General features: G+C 43.1%; 1 protein-coding gene across 5 annotated transcripts in view; it reads left to right on the top strand.

Annotated features, from left to right (window-relative positions):
* dlgap4b (discs, large (Drosophila) homolog-associated protein 4b) overlaps positions 1-18,711 on the top strand; it is a 158,338-nt gene that overhangs the window by 108,079 nt on the left and 31,548 nt on the right. For all 5 annotated transcript variants that reach the window (XM_015959460.3, XM_015959462.3, XM_015959461.3 and 2 more), the window contains exon 4: positions 17,336-18,585. In XM_015959460.3, the coding sequence (XP_015814946.3) occupies positions 17,410-18,585 (1,176 nt within the window). In that variant the 5' untranslated portion in view covers positions 17,336-17,409. The remainder of the gene's footprint in view (positions 1-17,335; positions 18,586-18,711) is intronic.

Below are 18,711 nucleotides of genomic sequence, written 5' to 3' on the forward strand. Positions count from 1 at the left end.
CAGTTCAGTTTACTGTTGAGGTGAACACGCAGGTACTCAAAGGTATCCACCACCTCAGTGTCTGCACCTTTGATGTTTACTGGTGAGTGAGGAGGAGTGTTTCTCTGGAAGTCAAATCTCCATTTCCTTTGTTTTACTGGTGTTCAAGCGAAGATGGTTGTGCTCACACAAGTCCACATAGTCCATGATGACTAACCATCCCCCTCAGACACACAGCCGACAATGGCAGAGTCATCAGAGAACTTCTGGAGGTGACACTTACTGGTGTTGTAAGTGAAGATTGAAGTGTAGAAGGTGAAAAGGAAGGGTGAGAGCACAGTGCCCTGCGACTCTCCAGTACTGCACACAACCACCTCAGACGCACAGTTGTGAAGCCTCACATATGGTGGCCTGTTGGTGAGGTAGTTGATGGTCCATGCAGTCAGATTTTTGCCCACTTCTGCACCCCTCATCTTCTGCTGCAGTAGACATGGCTGGATGATGTTGAAGGCACTTGAAAAGTCAAAGAACATGATTCTCATAGTGCATTTTTGCTTAATCTTAAATCTCAAATCTCCATATTCTACCGTTGGCTGAGGAATTGGACGTTTTAGCAGGCTCTTCTCCTTGAACACCTGACTCTCCTCCATTACAGCACTTAACAGCATTGGTTTTATAGACAATTTTAACATTTTCTGGGCCAGGAGGGATCTTTTCAGCGCTGATGGACTCCACCTCAACAGACATGGCACACGTACCCTGGGGATGAGCCTGGCCAGTCCACGTCCCGTCCCGTCCCCCCCCCCCCCCCCCCCCCCTGCATCCCACACTGACCTCTGCCACTCCTACTCACCCACTTACCATTTTTAAGCAAAATTTTAGAAAAACTTGTTTTTATCCAACTTAATGATTTTATCAACACCCATAATGTTTTATAAAAATTCAGTCTGGTTTTAGGGTGAATCACAGCACAGAGACGGCCCTTCTGAAGATCTTAAATGATTTTAGAGTAAATCATGATAAACGGAAGGTGACTGTGTTGGTTCTACTGGATCTAAGTGCTGCCTTTGATACAGTAGACCACACTATTCTTTTAACTCGTTTGAAACGGATCGGCCTCACTGGTGTTGTTCACCAATTGTTCACATCCTACCTCACAGACAGGACGTTTATGGTGAGTTTGGATACCTGTTCCTCGAGGGTTCATGGGATTACATGTGGTGTGCCTCAGGGTTCAATTTTAGGCCCAGTGGTTTTTAACCTTTATATACTCCCACTTGGCAGTGTCATCAGGAGACACGGGGTGAATTTCCACAGTTACGCTGATGACACACAGCTGTACATCTCTGTGTCTCCTGATGACACATGGCCAAGGGCGTCAGTTTGTTTTCAGAATTGCTGGGGACAATAACCATACACTTGAGTGGGGTTTAAAAACCACCAACAGGGTGAAAAATACCAAACTATTGTAGGCAGAGACGGGCTACAACTTCTGGATCCATTTTATATAATTCGTTTTATTGATTATCGTCTTATGAAAGATAACTTTGACGTACACGAGCGACCAGGCGCGTTGCAAGCTTTTCAAAAGTGTGGAGGATGTTGTCTGTGCCTAAAATAATTATGTTATTCATCTTGTTAGTTTAATTTCTATAATAGCGGAGCAGGTGCGAATTTTAGACGCGTCACGCACGTCTCCGTTTTAAACATGTTTAAACTGTTCAGAATACAAATCCAGGCTCTGTCTCGTTAGATTGGTGTAACTAAAGTTTGTACTGAATGAAACTTAACATTAAACCATGCTGAAAAGAAAAGGATCCGATTAAATCGTTTCCATGCGCACAGTGCAGTGCGCATGGCTCTGGGGTTAACAGGTTTAATTGTTTCTCTTTGCAACAATCTTCACAAGAAGGTAAAAGTTAAATGGCAGGTTACAGATCTTTCCATTTGACTGTTTATTTTGACGGATAAACTCAAGGATGTTGGTTGTTTTGAAAGAATTACCCCGACGCACACTGATGCGCATGGATGAGCTGATATTTTAATACGCACATCGCAGAGGTAACTTGATTCCCATCAGAACATCAGAGCTTTATACTGGACACTGTGTTCACTGGGGCTTGGAGTGCCCACGGTGGACAGTGGGCTGAAGATCTGAGGGGTTCACAGCGCAGTGCAGAACCATGGTGCATGCGATAAGATTTCCTCCCACTGAAGCGTTCTGGAAACCCGGTCTCTCTGAGGGATGTGTCACTTAGAAAAATGTTCTTTTTACAAAATTATGAAACTTTGGCTGAACAGCGCTTGTTCCCATCTCTAACATGGAGACGCATGACGCATCCAGTCGCCTCTTCAGCTCAGAAAGCACCTGTAGAGACATTTGATCACGCACAAAGTTTATGTGGAGCAGAAGCGGCCGGGCCACGGCAGGTGGAATGTTCCTAGCCTACATGAAGTGAAACTGTTTAATTGTAACATTAATATGTTACTGGACACGCTGGTCTGGTTGGTTAGACCAGTGTTTGAAGTGGAAAACACACACACACACACACACACACACACACACACACACACACACACCAATTAAAATAATGCTGATAGTATGGACTAGAAGACAGGTGATGGTTTACGTATTTAAATGATGATCAGGCTGCTGTAAAATGTAATCTCCATCCACATTCAGACAGAATTATACTCTATTCTGTCTCTATTTGCTCTGCTCTTGTCTGGGCTGATCAGCTGATGGTGCGCGCGGCGCACCTAACTAGCGGCTGATGCACATTTTACGCATTTGGAGAGGTGGCCTGGAAGCTTTGCTTTTACTGGAAGTTGGTCCACTTAACGCACGGGTGTATACTACATATTAATGACAAATGAATGAAAATTAAATTGGGAGTTTTTACTTCATATTTTAGAAATAAAAATGACGGGGGAAAACATTTATGACGTCTTTTTAAACAAAATTTTCTAGCACGACCTGCCTGCTTCACTTAAGTCACTGCTTATTAAGGTCCGTCCAAAATTACCGTGACCCACCCAAAAATGAAAACCTGGCGCCGTGCCTGTTATAAGCCTCTGCAAATGGTTGTTCTTCACTTTATCAAACTCAGACTTTGTACAACTAATGTCAAGATGTAAAATTATGAATTCAGTCGAGCTCTTCCGTCCCTCCCTCTCCTGCTCTCCTTGAAACCGACATCGGCTGTCAGAAGAGGGAGGGGAAGAAGGAGATGAGGCAAACAGAGTGAGTGCGACGTAAAGAAACCAGACTGGTGTGGAGGTGAGCAAAACAGCTGGAAAAGTGTGGGTGTTGAATCCCCCCATGAGACCTGAGCTGGTAAAACAAAAATCCTCATCAGCAGGCTTTTTTGAAAGTGGGGGGGACACAGCTGCCCATCACAAATTTTGCCGGGGACATGTCCCCGGCGTCCCCGGTTAAAATGACGCCTATGCACATGGCCAATGGACACACGTTTTAATTGCATTTTAGACATCAAATTCTGGATGGCAGAAAACTTTCTCCAGCTCAACCAGGACAAAACTGGTTTTAGTTATCGGTCCTGAGGCCCAGAGAGAGAAGCTTTTGCCAAAATTACAATCACTGTCTCTGAATCCATCTTCACAAGTGAAGAACCTGGGTGTCATCTTTGACTCTGAGCTGACTTTTATCCATCATGTTAAAGATATCACCAAAATAGGTTTTTATCATCTAAAGAACATCGCCAGAGTACGCCCCATTCTCTCTCGGGCCAATACGGAGACGCTGATGCATGCTTTTATCACCAGTAGGATAGACTACTGCAATGCCCTGCTTTCTGGTCTTCCTAAAAAGAGGATTTCAGGTTTACAACTATTACAAAACTCAGCAGCACGTGTCCTGACGAAGACCAGGAGGCGGGAGCACAATACTCCAGTTTTAGAATCACTGCATTGGCTCCCCGTATGTTTCAGGATCAATTTCAAAACACTTTTAACGGTTTTTAAGTGTTTTAATGGTCTTGGGCCTTCTTATCTTTCAGAACTGCTTTTACCGTATAAACCCACGCGGTCTCTGCGCTCCTCTGGCAGCCGTCTCCTTGTCATCCCTAAAGTCAGGACACATATTCACGGCAAGGCGTCCTTCCAGTACTACGGTCCCCGCATCTGGAACAAGCTGCCAGGGGACCTCAAGGCTGCTGAGAATGTTCATGTTTTTAGAAACAGGCTCAATACTCATCTTTTTAGCTTAGATTTTAACTGAATACTATCACTTTTTAAATTATTTAATTATTTAGGTTATTTATTTATTTATCTATTTTTTTATTTTTTTAATACATTCTTTATACATGCTTTTTAAACAGTTTTTACCATGATTTTTGATCAACATTATTTTAATATCTACATAACTTTTTATATTACAGTTCTCATTTTAGCTCTTTTGATTTTATATTTTAACCTTAATTTAACTTTTTTCCAGTGCTTCCTCTGTGGGAGCCCTCTGCCCTGGCGGCTGTGGCGGCCTGGGTGCTTTCCAGGTGTGCCTAAGTGGAGGTGGGGGTCTCTGCCCTCCCTGCCCTGGGCGCCCTGTGTCAGTGCCTCGGCTGCTGTTGTGGATCTGCTGCTGCTGGGGCGGATGGCTCCCCTGATGGTGTTTCCTTATCCTTAGCTGGTCTGGCTCATCTGATCTCAGTCAATCGTGTTTTTTACCATGGGGAAGGGGGCATGTATGTATGTATGCGTGTGTGCGTATGTGTGTGTGTGGGTGTGTGTGAGTGCGTGTGTAATGGAGGATGAGTGTTGTGAAGGGTTTTTATTGTCAGACTGTTTTCTAAATTCTGGGTGGGGTGGGAGGGAATGTGGGTATGTGGGGCCTTTTTAATTTGTTAAGCACTTTGAGTTGCATGTATTGTAGGATTAAGTGCTATATAAATAAAAGTTGATTGATTGATTGATTTCTTCTCCCATGGACGTAGTTTTGACTTTAGAAGTGTGTGGGGGGGGACACAACCGGCATGAGGGCCGGGGGAGGATCATTATACTATGTATACAAAAAATATGTATAAAACTACAGCCTAAAGGCTCTTTTATGCAATGTCAGGAGTGCAGAACTGTCAAGTAAACAGGTGGTAGGAACGGCCAATCACACGTTAGCAAGTATCAGTGGACCCAATAGATGAGCTTATGGACAGTTCTAATGGGAAACAGGCTTCAAAACAAGTGGTTGTTTTTCGCTTCGTCCTAGTGCCCAACCAGTATCTATTTAATAAAGCGTCATTTTTGGGGACAAAAAATAAGTGCAGGGGACAAAAATTGACTTTGGAAAAAGTGGGCCTGTCACCCCTCTTAATACAACATCCATGCCTTCTCAATTCTGATGTTCAATTCGAACATCAATATTTTGTTTTCACCACTTTTGAATGCTGAAAAGCTTTGAGTAAAACTGAGATTAAATGTTTGTTTTAACAAGCAGTTAACAGGCTTACAAAAAAGGAGTGGCCAGTCAGTGTGTGTGGCCATCAGTGAGACAAGTAACATGACTGGGAATCTTGTAACTATTTTGCCTAAAATTCTGAGGATTTGGAAGATAAAATGTGGATGTGATACAACAAAGACTGGAATTGTACCTGAAGCACCTGAAAAAGAGAGTGATGGATGGACGTTATATTAATGAATTAAAAAATAAATAAGATGCAAAGCATCTTAGCCCTATATCAGAAATGCAATATGTTGTGGAAGAAGCTGGAAGCATTTTTTAACCGGTATCAAAAACCTTCAATCACTGTCACTCGCCTGTCTGGACTGAACGACTCTGATCTGAGGTGACTACATGCAGCCTGGACTAACTGCACAGATCACAGGGAGACTGTCGTGAAACATAGTTGTCCCATTTTGTTTCAGTCTCTTTTCCTTCTGCACATTGAGTCAGTGACATCTTAGCCCTGAGGGAGCGCATCAAATCCACAGTTTTTTGGTACCGACACATAAACAGTCTCAGAAAGAAAAGCATTTATGTTCCAGCTTTAAAGATTTTAGAGATTCACGATGAAGATTAGAAAATGTTCAGAAATAAAAGACTTGCTAGAGAGAATGGATAAATGATCCTACATGCTTAAGAAATGAGTGAAACAAATAGAAGTTCAGGTTAGGTTTGAGTTGGTCAGAAACCTCTGTTGTGCTGATGCTGGATGAGGTGTCCCTTTTCTGTAACATTATATAATCCCTCTGGGATTTCTTTGTCTTTTAATGTAGCACCATCATTGGTCATAAATGTCAGCATGGCTATTCTGGTTTATGATGGAATATTGAAAGAAAAGTCCCATTACACATCAGCATGCGTGACATTTGTTCTACGCATTTGACCCATCCCATGGGGGAGCGGTGAGCTGCAGACACGGCCGCACTCGGGAGCCATTTGGTGGTTTAACCTAGCTTGGCCAGCCATGCCATTGCTTCCTTATGGGAAGCAAAGGTCCTGGTAAAGTTCTCATTCAAATAACCCCACCCCCTGAGAATTCTAACCAAGCCAATCAGCGCTGAGCAAAGTACGTCACACACTACAACGCTCAGTTTCTCGTAACCAACGAAGAAGGTGTCTGAAGCGGAGTTTACTGTGGCTTTTTCCTCTGTTCTAAATAAATTTGACATGTCTTTAAAACCACAACAAGAAGCAGCGCTAAAAACCTTTCTTCTAAACAAAAATGTTTGCGCCGTTGCCAGACGCCATCTTTGGCTACAGCTAAAAATGACAGAGTCACAGGATACATTCATCATTTCCGCCTTTTTTCTGATTGGTTTTGAGCTGGCTTGTCCCGCTCCTCATGGTACTCTCTGCCTCTGAGTATCCAGATTCGTCCTCTGTGTAGGATAGACAGGGTGAGTCTGACAGGACCCCAATCCAACCCCTGAATGCTGAGTGCCAAGCAGGAAGGTTTTGGGTCCCATTTCTTTAAAGTGGTATGACCTGACCAAGATTTGAACCCTGATCTCCCAGTCTCAGGGCAGACACCCATACCACTAGACCACTGAGCTGGTATCTCATGACATTTCCCTAAGATTATCTCATCAGCCTCATTGCAGTAACTTCCAATCAACGGGGTTAGTTTAGGGTCATCAGTTCAAGCACATGTAAAGCAGAAACAGCCAAAGCAAAATATTATGGGTCTAGTCATTCTAATGTGCACATTTGGTCATTTTTATGCAATTGTCAGTAATAAAAAATCTACATGATTGGGCTGCTGACTGGTTAAATAGAATGGTTAGTACAGCAATAGATTATAAACAATGTTATAGATAGCTTCTTGAATTATCTCACTTAGAAAAAATAGGTATTAATTTGACAGGATTGATAAGCTAACGGCTAGGCAGAGTGGAAGCACATACAGTCTGCTTTAAAGCAATTTTGTAAATTTCACAGCAGTTTATGCAAATACTATCAATGTTACATTTCTTTTTTTTTCTTTACCGCCAGGATGAAACTGGCTGTAATTCCAACACATTTCCCAAACCGAACCCTTGTTTTGCCTGTAAATGTAAGTTCATTTGCAAAAGCAAATAAATATTTTTATTACAGATTTTGAAAGAAAAAATGAATAGTTTAACCATTTAATTCAGCTGATTTCATTCAAAAATGAAGATTGGTCATTTTGATTACGTCTTCATTTTCCTAATTAACTCCTCATATGTTAATAACCATTTCATGTAAAGTTTATGATGATGCATTAGTTTATAGTTTGCATCACCAGAAATTAAATTTTTGAAATTAAAGTTGTTTTAGAATGGAATAAAATTTTAGCAACTGGCTCAGTCAGCTTCTTAATTAGTTTAAAAAAAATCATGAATGATAAATGACCCGCACTTGTGCACCTTTCAGAGTCAGAGGACTCCACAGAACTTTACACTACAGTGTATCATTCATCCATTCACACACATTCACACGCTGATGGTGATGAGCTACATTGTAGTCACAGCTGCCCTGGAGCTTGCTGACAGAGGCGAGACATCCAAGTAGCTAGCCTGGCCTGCCAGACTCCTCCTTTGTTTAATTCTGCACAGAGAATGAGTCTGGAAACTCACAGGCAGAGAGGCACTTGAGGGGCGGGACTAGACAGCTCAAAAATGACCAATCAGAAAAAAGACGGAAATCCTGACTGTACCGCACAATGCTGTAGTTTTCTAGTTGTAATAAAATCATAGCATCTGACAACGGCGCAAACATCTTTAATTCTTTTAGAAGAAATGCTTTTAGCGCTTCTACTTGTGGTTTTAAAGACATTTGAGGCATTTAGAACAGAGGAAAGCGTTGCAGCAAACTTCACCGCTGTCTTCGTTGTTTATGAGAGACTGAGCGTCGCTGTGTATGACGTCCGCGACGCTGTAGTTTTTTTAGCTGTAGTAAAAATAGAGTCTGATGACAGCGCAAACATCTTTGTTTAGAAGAAATGCTTTTAGCGCTTCTACTTGTTGTGGTTTTAAAGAAATGTTAAAATCATTTAGAACAAAGGAAAGAGCCGCAGTGAACTCCACTTCAGTCACCATGTTATGACAAACTCGGTGTTGTACTTGTGGTGTGTGATGTACGATACTCAGCGCTGATTGGCTCGGTTAGAATTCTCACGGGGTGGAGTTATTTGAATAGGAGAGTTCCCAGACTCTTTCTCTGTGCAGAATTAAACAGAGGAGGAGTCTGGCAGGCCAGGCTACCAAGTAGCTGCACACCCCTACGTTTTGCTGATACTGATCAGTTTATTTGATCTGTTTGAAGTTTACCACTTTGTTTCTTTCTATTGCTGTGAGCAATAATCCAAAATGATGATCAGTAAATGCACTGAGCAGCGAGGGATTTCACAAATGACCCAAAAGCTTCTCAAAACTCCACTTTAATTGACCTCAAATCAAGTATTCCTTCTTCCTGTCTGTATGTCTTTGTTGCGATAAAGAAAAATGCTCTTTAATCCACCCATGTTACCAGGGCAACGAGCGCATGGGACTCATATTTATTAAATGTCAAAAGTGTATTATATAAAAATGCACCACTTCTGCCTGGATCATCCCTGTGCCCCTGACAGACTGATAAAACTACAGATAGCCATTAGTGTATTATTGTGAAGTCACGTGAGGATTTCTGACCTACATGCAGTGAGGACCCGCCCCTCCCATCTTAGGATGACCCTTTTTAACAGGAGGTATCTTCCTTAGTTTACTTTTACAGCAGGAGGTGTGTTTGTGAGGCTGAGGCTGCATGCACAAAGAGCCGTGGCAGCCGTGTGTCAGGCCAAGGGTGTTTTGAACTGGTGTTTAAAGCTTATCCTGCAGGGATTTATGTCCGTGCTGCAGTTGATCGTAAAGACTGGGAGTGACCGCAGCTCCACACTCATTTAATGCAGCAGCTTACAGAATGAACTGGGCTTCACTGAGATGACTGAACGTTATTTTATTTGACAATTTAACATAAAAATGCCTGTTGATCTAAGAGACTTAAAGAATGATAATCTTTACATTTTCTCACTGACCCTTGATGTATATGTAGGTAGAAATTATATTTTTGTGGTGCCCGCTTTCAGAAATCTTAATTTCTATGTAGTTGTTTAAAAAAAGGAAAGCGAAACTAGTGCCTTGTACGCGGGCTTGCACATCTCCTTGTCTGTTCACATTAGTCGTCTGAATTTGCCCTGAATCCAGAGCAAGTGGACGCAGCTGTAGCCCACAACCCTCTGTGTCCCTCGCTGTGCAGACCGCTCAGTGTGAGATCCCTATTTTCTTTTTCTCTCTGTGTAAAAAAAAAGAACATCCATCAACCACAAGTACAGACCACAAAATCTAGTTTGGGTTGTTTTCTCATTTTTCTTCCAATTTGTAAACTGAGGCAGAAATGTGCATTTTAACCCTCTGGAGGCAGGCGTTGCAGATTTGCAACATTAAAACCTACCTACCTGGTTATTCCACATACGTATTTCATGAGCATGTTTTAACTCAGAGGTACCCCTGAAGGACTTAGTTGTTCGTCCTTTTTATCAAAACTTATTTTGAGCCTGAGAGGGTTAAAGTTCATTGCAATCATAAAATTATTTTTCTAAGTTTGTCCTTGAAACATCAATATGTCCATCTGTGTTTCATTTTATCCATCATCCACTAAAAATAAATGTAGTGTTAAAGATGAAAGCCATGATGTGTCTCGTGTTGCGTTTTGCATTTAAAAGTTTGCAGAAATGTGTGGAAATGTGTCCGCATGAGCCGTGACACAAAACTTCTGCAAGGCACTGGAGATGTTTGCAATAAGGTTCAAACAGAAAGATCTGAGTAGCTTTTGGAAGACACAAGCAGAGCAGGACACCCCTAACAGGAGGGGAAATGAGTATCATGTGCAAACATGCAATCTGTCTTCATTTGCAATTCATGCTTGCATGCTGGGAGTGCAGGTTTCCAAACAACTTTAAAGAACAAAAATGACGTGTGCTTGTTGTGCAGATGGATCTGCAGTATTTGCATCGTCGTCTGGCGTAAGAATGCAGCTTCGTGCTAGATAACACAGCACTAGCTAAATGCTACATCTGTGGTTAACGTTTACACAAATCCGATGGTTTGCCAGGCTAGTCTTCTAGATTGTACCAATGCGCTACCCTTGAACAACGCAATGATCCATGTTTTTTAATCACACATGAATGGTTGCAAGTAATAAAATAGAGAAAATTCAACATATTTCAAATGAAGTCCAATGCTGGAGGTACGAGGCTAGTTCAGACACATAGTTCTTTGGCTCAAAGTGTCTATGTCACCGTGTGTCCAAAGCCATGTGTCCTCCATAAGAGTTCAAGGAAATTTCTGGGAGTGGAACAGAGGGCAGGAAATATACAATGGCTCTGTCCTCCCCGTCGTTGTGTCTTCGTACAAAATCGTCCCATCCAGGACTTTTCTAAGGCGGCTGCATATCGCAACCATTTCTGCAATGAGTAATGTCACTGATCAGCACCTAAAGGCATCAACAGACATTGATAACATTAAAAGTTTTCTTCTGTCTAAGTAAAAGGTAATGTAATCCATTCGGGGTGAGGAGAGTGTTAGTAACGTTAAAATGGTGTTTAATGACCAGAATCAGTAAAAAAAACACAAATCATGGACCTCAGTCAATGAGGAGCACAACGCAAGACCTCGCTGAGACCCTTCAAGAACATCCACAGTCTGGTTACTTCTTTATGTTGTTTAATGTTGCAGAGACATACCCATCCAACAGAGTCTCATCAGCGATGATGTACATTTTTAACCCTATATGGCTACCAGTTTGGACTCTCTGACTGTTGGTCATCTTTCTTGAAGTGAATATGATGCTTGTTAATAACATCATACCTGCCTGTTTATGTTTTATGACTGGTGTGGCCAAAATGTGGCTCAGGGGCCATTTGCAGCCCTCAGAGTACTTTTGGTTGGCCCCAATCACATTTTTAGAATCACAAATTTTGTCTCTGCATTAGTTGATTTGGAATGAAGTTTTCTAACATTTTATGCTCAAATCTTTACTAACATGCCTATTTTTGACCTATTTTGAGATGTAAAAATAAATAAATAGCCATTTTTAGGCAATTTTGACCCTCATCTTGAAAAGTTTGGACATGCCTGTTTTATGACCTACAAAAGGGTCTCAACTCTGAAAACGTATAACACACACACACACACACACACACACACACACACACACACACACACACACACACACACAATGCAGTGATTGAAAATGTGTTATTTGTTATTTTTAAAATCTATATTATCTTTTTACTCCTACTACATTTTTGTTTATGTCTAAGAACCTGGTAATTAGCATGTCAGCATATAGTCTCAAACCACTCATAATGACACATTTGCCAAAGTTTTTAAAACTTGGGTTTTTCCTTCAAAACGAAATAGTTACAGAAACCATACACACCGTAAGTCATGGTTGTACTGATTTGGACACCAGAAATAGTTTTGAGGACATGGAAAGTTCCATCACTGGTGTTGTAGGCTGTGAAGTGGTGCCACTGTCTTCCACTGACTTCCTATCTGGCTCACAGTCTTCAGAGATGGGCAAAAATGAGTGGGTCATCTATCACAACAGAGGGGGGAGTGATAAATTTATAGCTGCGAAAATAGGCCAGAGCACAGCACTGATGGAATAGATAGAGTGTAATTAGGACAAGGTTAGCCTCACTCTCTGTCTCACACACACACACACACACACACACAGAGAGAGAGAGAGAGAGAGAGAGAGAGAGAGAGAGACTCTGTGTAGTACTCACATTGATCCAAATGTTTGTGTTTCCTGTAAGATGCTCAACCTTTTACAAGCATCCAGTGACTGATTTTGAGCTCGTTTACCACAAAGCTGCGAGTAAATTCCGAGAATCCGTGAGCAATTATCTTCCACACACATGCACGTCACATGTTCACACTCATTTACACACTCACACCTTTTACTGGGGTGAACTGATCAGAATGCATACCATTTTTTTCTCTGCTTTCCATCTTTTTTCTTCCTTTTTCTCTGTCGCATCTCTTCATCGCCTCCCCAGAGCAGAGCTTATGACACATTTCCTCATTTTCACACTGCTTCAATCCCTGGAGATTGCTTTCATTTCCGCTGTCGTCAAAACCCTCACCTTACAGGCCACAGCTTTGGGTTTTTCCTTATTTCCTCCTGTTCCATCTTCCTCACCTGTGTTCTTTAAACATTCATCTGTCCTGTTACACACACACACGTACACACATGGGGCACAGACCCATGCAGAGCTGCCCCCTGTCTTACAGGGTAATGTTGTCAGGCTTATGGAGCAGATGGACTGACCAAGCTGCGCTTCGACAAACTGTCCACTGCTGCGCGGATGTCCTTTCCACCGTCTCTCATCTAAAGCTGGACACCTGCAGGCATGCCAATGTAGAAACTGGCAACTGGCTAAAAAATCTGGTTACTTACAGATTTCACATAAATGCTTTTTGATTGAGGATCTGATAATTGCTTCTAAATGGAAAACACCGGAAAGGAAGATGCTCTCATTCCAGAAAAGCCGTATGTTTTTGAAAAAATAAACTCATGTGCCAAGAAGTGTGACAAAGTGATAAAAAAATTCTATTTTCAGAAAGATTGGATGAGTTTTATTGCCAGTTTTGAGCCGCCAGGTGCTGAACTTCTAAATAGTTTTGAGGAGATTTGGAAAACACAAATATGGAACAAAGAACATATTGTAAAGTAATTTGTACAGATATAAGGAAAGAAAACTTTTAAGTATAAAATCTGCAAGGTGAAAAGAAAATATTTACATCTTTTTGGTCGTTGGTCATGAATCCTGCAGAAAACTTTCCATCTTTTCTTGAGTGTGTCACCCTCTTGTGGTCACTAGTCTGACCTGCCTGCAGCTCAGAAACAAGAGACTGGGTGAGGTCAAAACTCGGACACACTGCCAAACACCTCCTTTGCCATCAGAGGAGCAGATGGCTGCTCCCCAGTGCACTAGGCAAGGAGATTTTGTCACCAGACGTTCTGAACGAGGTGCAAAAAAGCACACAAACAAAGACACCTTAACGTTTTTGGGTAGAACTTGTACCAATGTGAAATAAACCCTACCTGCGTGCTCCCCGTGTCCTGTTCACACGGTTGGGGCGTCCGTTTTCCTTCATAAGTTCTGAATTAAATGGTTAAAAATTAATCAGAAATGAACACTCTGCACCAGCCTTTGACCAATGAGGATTCTTGTTTTAACACTTTGTTTTCTTTTAAATAAAATAGTAAAAATGTTATAACATTTTTGTTTATTCTCTAACCCTATTGATTCAAAGATAACCCACAAGGAAGCTACAAGGGTTTTTAGTTTGTTAGTTGATTGCTTCAATGTAATTTCATACACTGCATCTATCTTCATTAAACATGCAGCTCAAATCTTTAATTCCTAATTAAAGGAACACGTCCCGTCTTATTCCCCCCGAAAGAGGCTTTGGACATATAAGAAAATTATTTTCAGACCACATTCTGTTGTCTCAGAAAATCCAATTATTGTTTCTCTGAGGACCTTTTAATTTCTACGCCTGCTTAATTAGCTTGTAAGGGTTACTTTGTTAATGCAAGTGTCTTAGATTTAGCCCAGATAAAATGTTGTGTTGTGTGTTCCAATTAACAACCCTTACTTAGAGTTAAACCCTCCACTTTCTCCTTTAGCATTTGATCCACAGAGGGCACAAAAGAGGATCTATAGCTGCAGACAAGCCTGCCTCCACCAAAGCTATCACTGTCATTTGAAGTCATAGTGGCTGACATATTGACGAGAGCGCACTGAGTTGAGCTGAGTGGCGTGTCGTGATGGGATACGCGGCGGTTAGTTAATGTTGTGTAAACGGATTTAGAGGGTCTGACCCTATCCACTGAGATGACATTCAGAGAAACTACGTTAATGACTCTAAATGAGTCACCGCTTGCAGCCTATTAATAATGACTGAATGAAAAGCCAGTTTATGGTTTACGGAGATATATTTTTTTGTTTCTGTTTGTTTTTTGTTCGTTGTGCAAAAATAATGAGTTTATTTTTTTAGTTTTTAAGAAATAAAGGAACACAAAAATGTTTTAGGGACATGCAGTTAGGTCCAATTTAAACTGGTCTGTGAACAAAGTGTGATTATGAGAGAGCTGGTTTAACTATCACCTGATGCTAAATCTGTTGTATCTTTGAAAAGGAGAAATTTTAGCTTTTGGAACAATGGGATATTTGATTCATCATATCATCATTAATTCTAGAGGTGGGGTACGTCGACGAGCGCCTGGTGGCCAGGATTTCACGCGAGGGACCCAGTCAGGCACAGCCCGAAGAGGAAACGTGGGTCCCCCTTCCCATGGGCTCACCACTTGTGGGAGGGTTCAAAGGGGTTGGGTGCAATGTCTGATGGGTGTTAACAAAAGGCTTGGACCTTGGCAGTCTGGTCCTCAGCTACAGAAGCTGGCTCTTGGTATGTGGAATGTCGCCTCTCTGGTGGGGAAGGAGCCTGAGTTGGTGTGTGAGGTTGAGAGATTCTGACTAAATATAAACAGACTCACCTCAATGCATGGCTCTGGCTCCGGAACAAGTTTCCTTGAGAGGGGCTGGACTTCTACCACTCTGGAGTTGCCCCTACTGACAGGCACCGAGCAGGTGTGAGCATACTAGTTGCCCCCTATCTTGGTGCCTGTGGTTTAACCCAGTGAACAAGAGGGTAGCCTCCCTCCGCCTACGTGTGGGGGGACGAGTCCTCACTGTTGTCTGTGCTTATGCACCAAACAACAGTTCAGACAACCTACTCAATTTGGAGTCCTTGGAAGAGGTTCTGGAGCAACACATTCTCACACCCAAAGCGTCAAAATATGACGAGTGTGACCAAGCCTCAATATATGACGATTTGGGATGCCCCAGCGTGTTAGGAGAGGACGCACTGAGGACGCACTGTCGGTATCCAACGCCCGCGGTGAGACGGACATTTGAGCGACTTGTGAAATACTTAGCCTTCCCCTCACCCCCATTCTAACCTTAACTCAGCTGAGTTACTGAGTAAAGGTTAGGATTGGGGTGAGGGGAAGGTTAAATTGAGGAAAAATGTCCGTGTCACCGTGGGCATCAAATACAGATGCCAGTGGTGACACGTGTCCTTGCGTGTCCTTGCGTGTCCCTGCGCGTCCTCTCCTGGCATGCTGGGGCATTCCAAATCGTGATATATTGAGGCTTGGTCACACGCGTCATATTTTGACGCTTTGGATGTAAGAATGTGTTGTCTGGAGAGCACTCCTTTCAGTGACTCCCTCATTCTGCTGGGGGACTTTAACGCTCATGTAGGCAACGACAGTGAGACCAGGAGGAGTGTGGTTTGGGAGGAAGAGCCCCTCTGATCTGAATTTGAGTGGTATTTTGTTATTGGACATCTGTGCTAGTCATGGATTGTCCACAATGAACACCATGTTCAGACAAAAAGGTGTCCATATGCGCTCTTGGCATCAGGACATTACAGGCCACAGCTTGATGATCGACTTTGTTGTCGTCTCATCTAATCTGTGGCCTCATGTCTTGGACACTTGGGTGTGGAGAGGGGCAGAGCTGTCAACTGATCACTACCTGGTGGGAAAAGGCTTTGATAGTGGGGGAGGATGCCGGTCAGACCTGGTAGGCGTATTGTGAGGGTCTGCTGGGAACGTCTGGTGGAGTCTTCTGTCAGAAGGAGTTTCAATTTCCACCTCTGACAGAACTTCCAAAATGTTACGGGGGAGGCGTGGGACGTTGAGTTCCAGTGGGCCATGTTCCGTGCTTCCATTGTCAATTCGACCGACAAGAGCTGCGTCCACAGGGTCGTTTGTGCCTGTCATGGTGGCAATCCCTGAACCTGAGGTGGTTAAAAAAAACAAGGGTAGATGAGATCCGTTCGGAGTTTCTTAACCCTCTCAGCCTCAAAATTAGTTTTGATGAAAGGACAAACAACTAAGTCCTTCAGGGGTACTTCTGAGTTAAAAAATGCTCATGAAATATGTATGTGGAGTAACCAGGTAGGTAGGTTTTAATGTTGCAAATCTGCAACACCTGCCTCCAGAGGGTTAAGGCTCTGGATGTCGTAGGGCTGTGTTTGTTGATGTGACTCTGTTGTATCGCGTGGACATTCGGGGAAGTTTCACTGGATTGGCAGACTAGGGTGGTGGTTCCCCTATTTAAAAAGGGGGACCACAGGGTGTGTTCCAACTACAGGGGGATCACTCTCCTGAGCCTCCCTGGTAAAGTATATTTAGGGGTTCTGCTGAGGAGGGTCCGGCGGATTGTCGAACCTCAGATTCAGGAGGAGCAATGTCATTTTCGGCCATGGAACACTGGACCAGCTCTATACCCTTAAGGGGTCCTGGAGTTGGGAGTTTGCCCAATTGATTTACATGTGTTTTGTGGATTTTGAGAAGGCATTCAACCGTGTTCCTCAGAGGACCCTTTGGGGGGTACTTCGGGAGTATAGCGTACTAGGCCCTCTGGTATATATTTTTGGAGTGATTATTGATCTGCTGATCTTTTGTTATTTCTTGAATGTGATTAGTCAGAAAAAAGAGTTACTTGTTCTGCTGCTGCTACTATGCCCCCCATAAGGCGGAGGAGTTTATGTCAGCTATTGTCCTCTTTCTTTAACTCACTACAGTGAGTTCTTGTTCTACCAGCTGTTTCCATCATTTATGGACAGATGTTTGCAATAGGAGGCTCAGACACGCCGCTAAGCTGGCCTGCATTGTTGGTTCACCACGTGAGTGGACGAATTTGTGCGTCAAACATTTTATACACAGTTGAGTCTGAATGTATTTTATTGTGTTTTGAGATTATGTAATCAGTTCTGTTGTGTTTGTTCTTACTGCCATGTTTGTCTCTTTTTGTAGGAATCCTCTAAAGGACCATCTGACTTCTCTGCTTGGCCTGGAGATCTTCTAGAGGGTCGGACCTCCTTGCCATTATGAAAGGATTGGGGGCCAACCGTAACAGGCACCTCTCAGAATCCTGTGAACCCCCTACTGGCCATCCGGAGGCCATGTATTCGCAGAAGACCAGCACGCTGCCCCGCAGCCCTTACTTACTCACCCCTGCAATGGACCACTATGGCACCATGGACCCCCACCTTTACTCCTCAGCCAACCCACACTCCCTCCCAACAGACTGCATGCTGCCCCTCAACAATCAGCTGTCCAACAGCAGCACCTTTCCTAGTATTCACTACAATTCTTATGACCCTTCTGATTTTTCTCCTCCTGGGGACAGTATTGGGGGCATTGGCACGGGGACCATGGGGACATCTATGTCAATGGGAATGGCAACAAGTATGGGCATGGCAGGACTGAGCGGACGGATGCCTATGATCACAAGTGGCTCAGCGACTATTTCGCACCACATGACCAAGAGTCAAACCCCACCCAGTCTGCTGGAGTTTGAAAAGCAGCTACCTGGAGGTCGTGATGGATTCAGCACTTTGCAGTTTCACAGAGCAACTGCTGCTGCCAAGCAGCGGACAGACAGCCCTGGCCGTATCCGTTACATGCTGCACTCGGTGCAAAAGCTTTTTGCAAAGTCCCAGTCCCTGGAGAGCCACAACATGAAAGGAAACGTTAATGGACGATCTGCTGGCAGCGTTGGAGGCTCATCTGGCACCGAGAATGGAGGGAAGCATCATCGCAGATCCAAAAGTAAAGATCGTGCCACAAAATCAGAGGCAACCAAGCGACGGCCAAGATCCAACATGTCAGGTTATTGGAGCTCGGACGATTTGGACAGCAGTGACTTGAGCAGCTACCACAACTCCATGGCCATGATGACTCTGGGGCACCCAACTGGCCATGACAGCCAGAGTGGCCAGAGTAAATACATTCACAGTGGCTACAACACCATCAGTTCATCTAAAAGCAGCAATGAAATGAAGTATCCAGCACTTCCTGGCCCAGGGGATATTGGGAGCGGAATAGGAGGCATGATATTAAATGATAATGACTACGTGAAAGGGGGATCTTGGTCTACGTTGACGATGGGCCAACCAAGACAAGTCATTCAAAAGGGATCAACTACTCTGGACAGATCCGTGCTCAAATCTAAGTCCTGCCAACCAGAGCTGACTTGTAACTACCTACAGGTTGGACGCAGGGTGAGTAGGCTAGAAATGGATAGTCTCTGAGAAAATCAGTAGATCAAGTGTAATCACAATTAGGAACATGAAAAAGTGATTTGATGTTAGAAATTAAAACTGGAGACTCATATTCTACATATACTG

The sequence above is a fragment of the Nothobranchius furzeri genome, chromosome 3, assembly GCF_043380555.1.
Source record: "Nothobranchius furzeri strain GRZ-AD chromosome 3, NfurGRZ-RIMD1, whole genome shotgun sequence".
In the NCBI taxonomy this organism is placed as follows: Eukaryota; Metazoa; Chordata; class Actinopteri; order Cyprinodontiformes; family Nothobranchiidae; genus Nothobranchius; species Nothobranchius furzeri.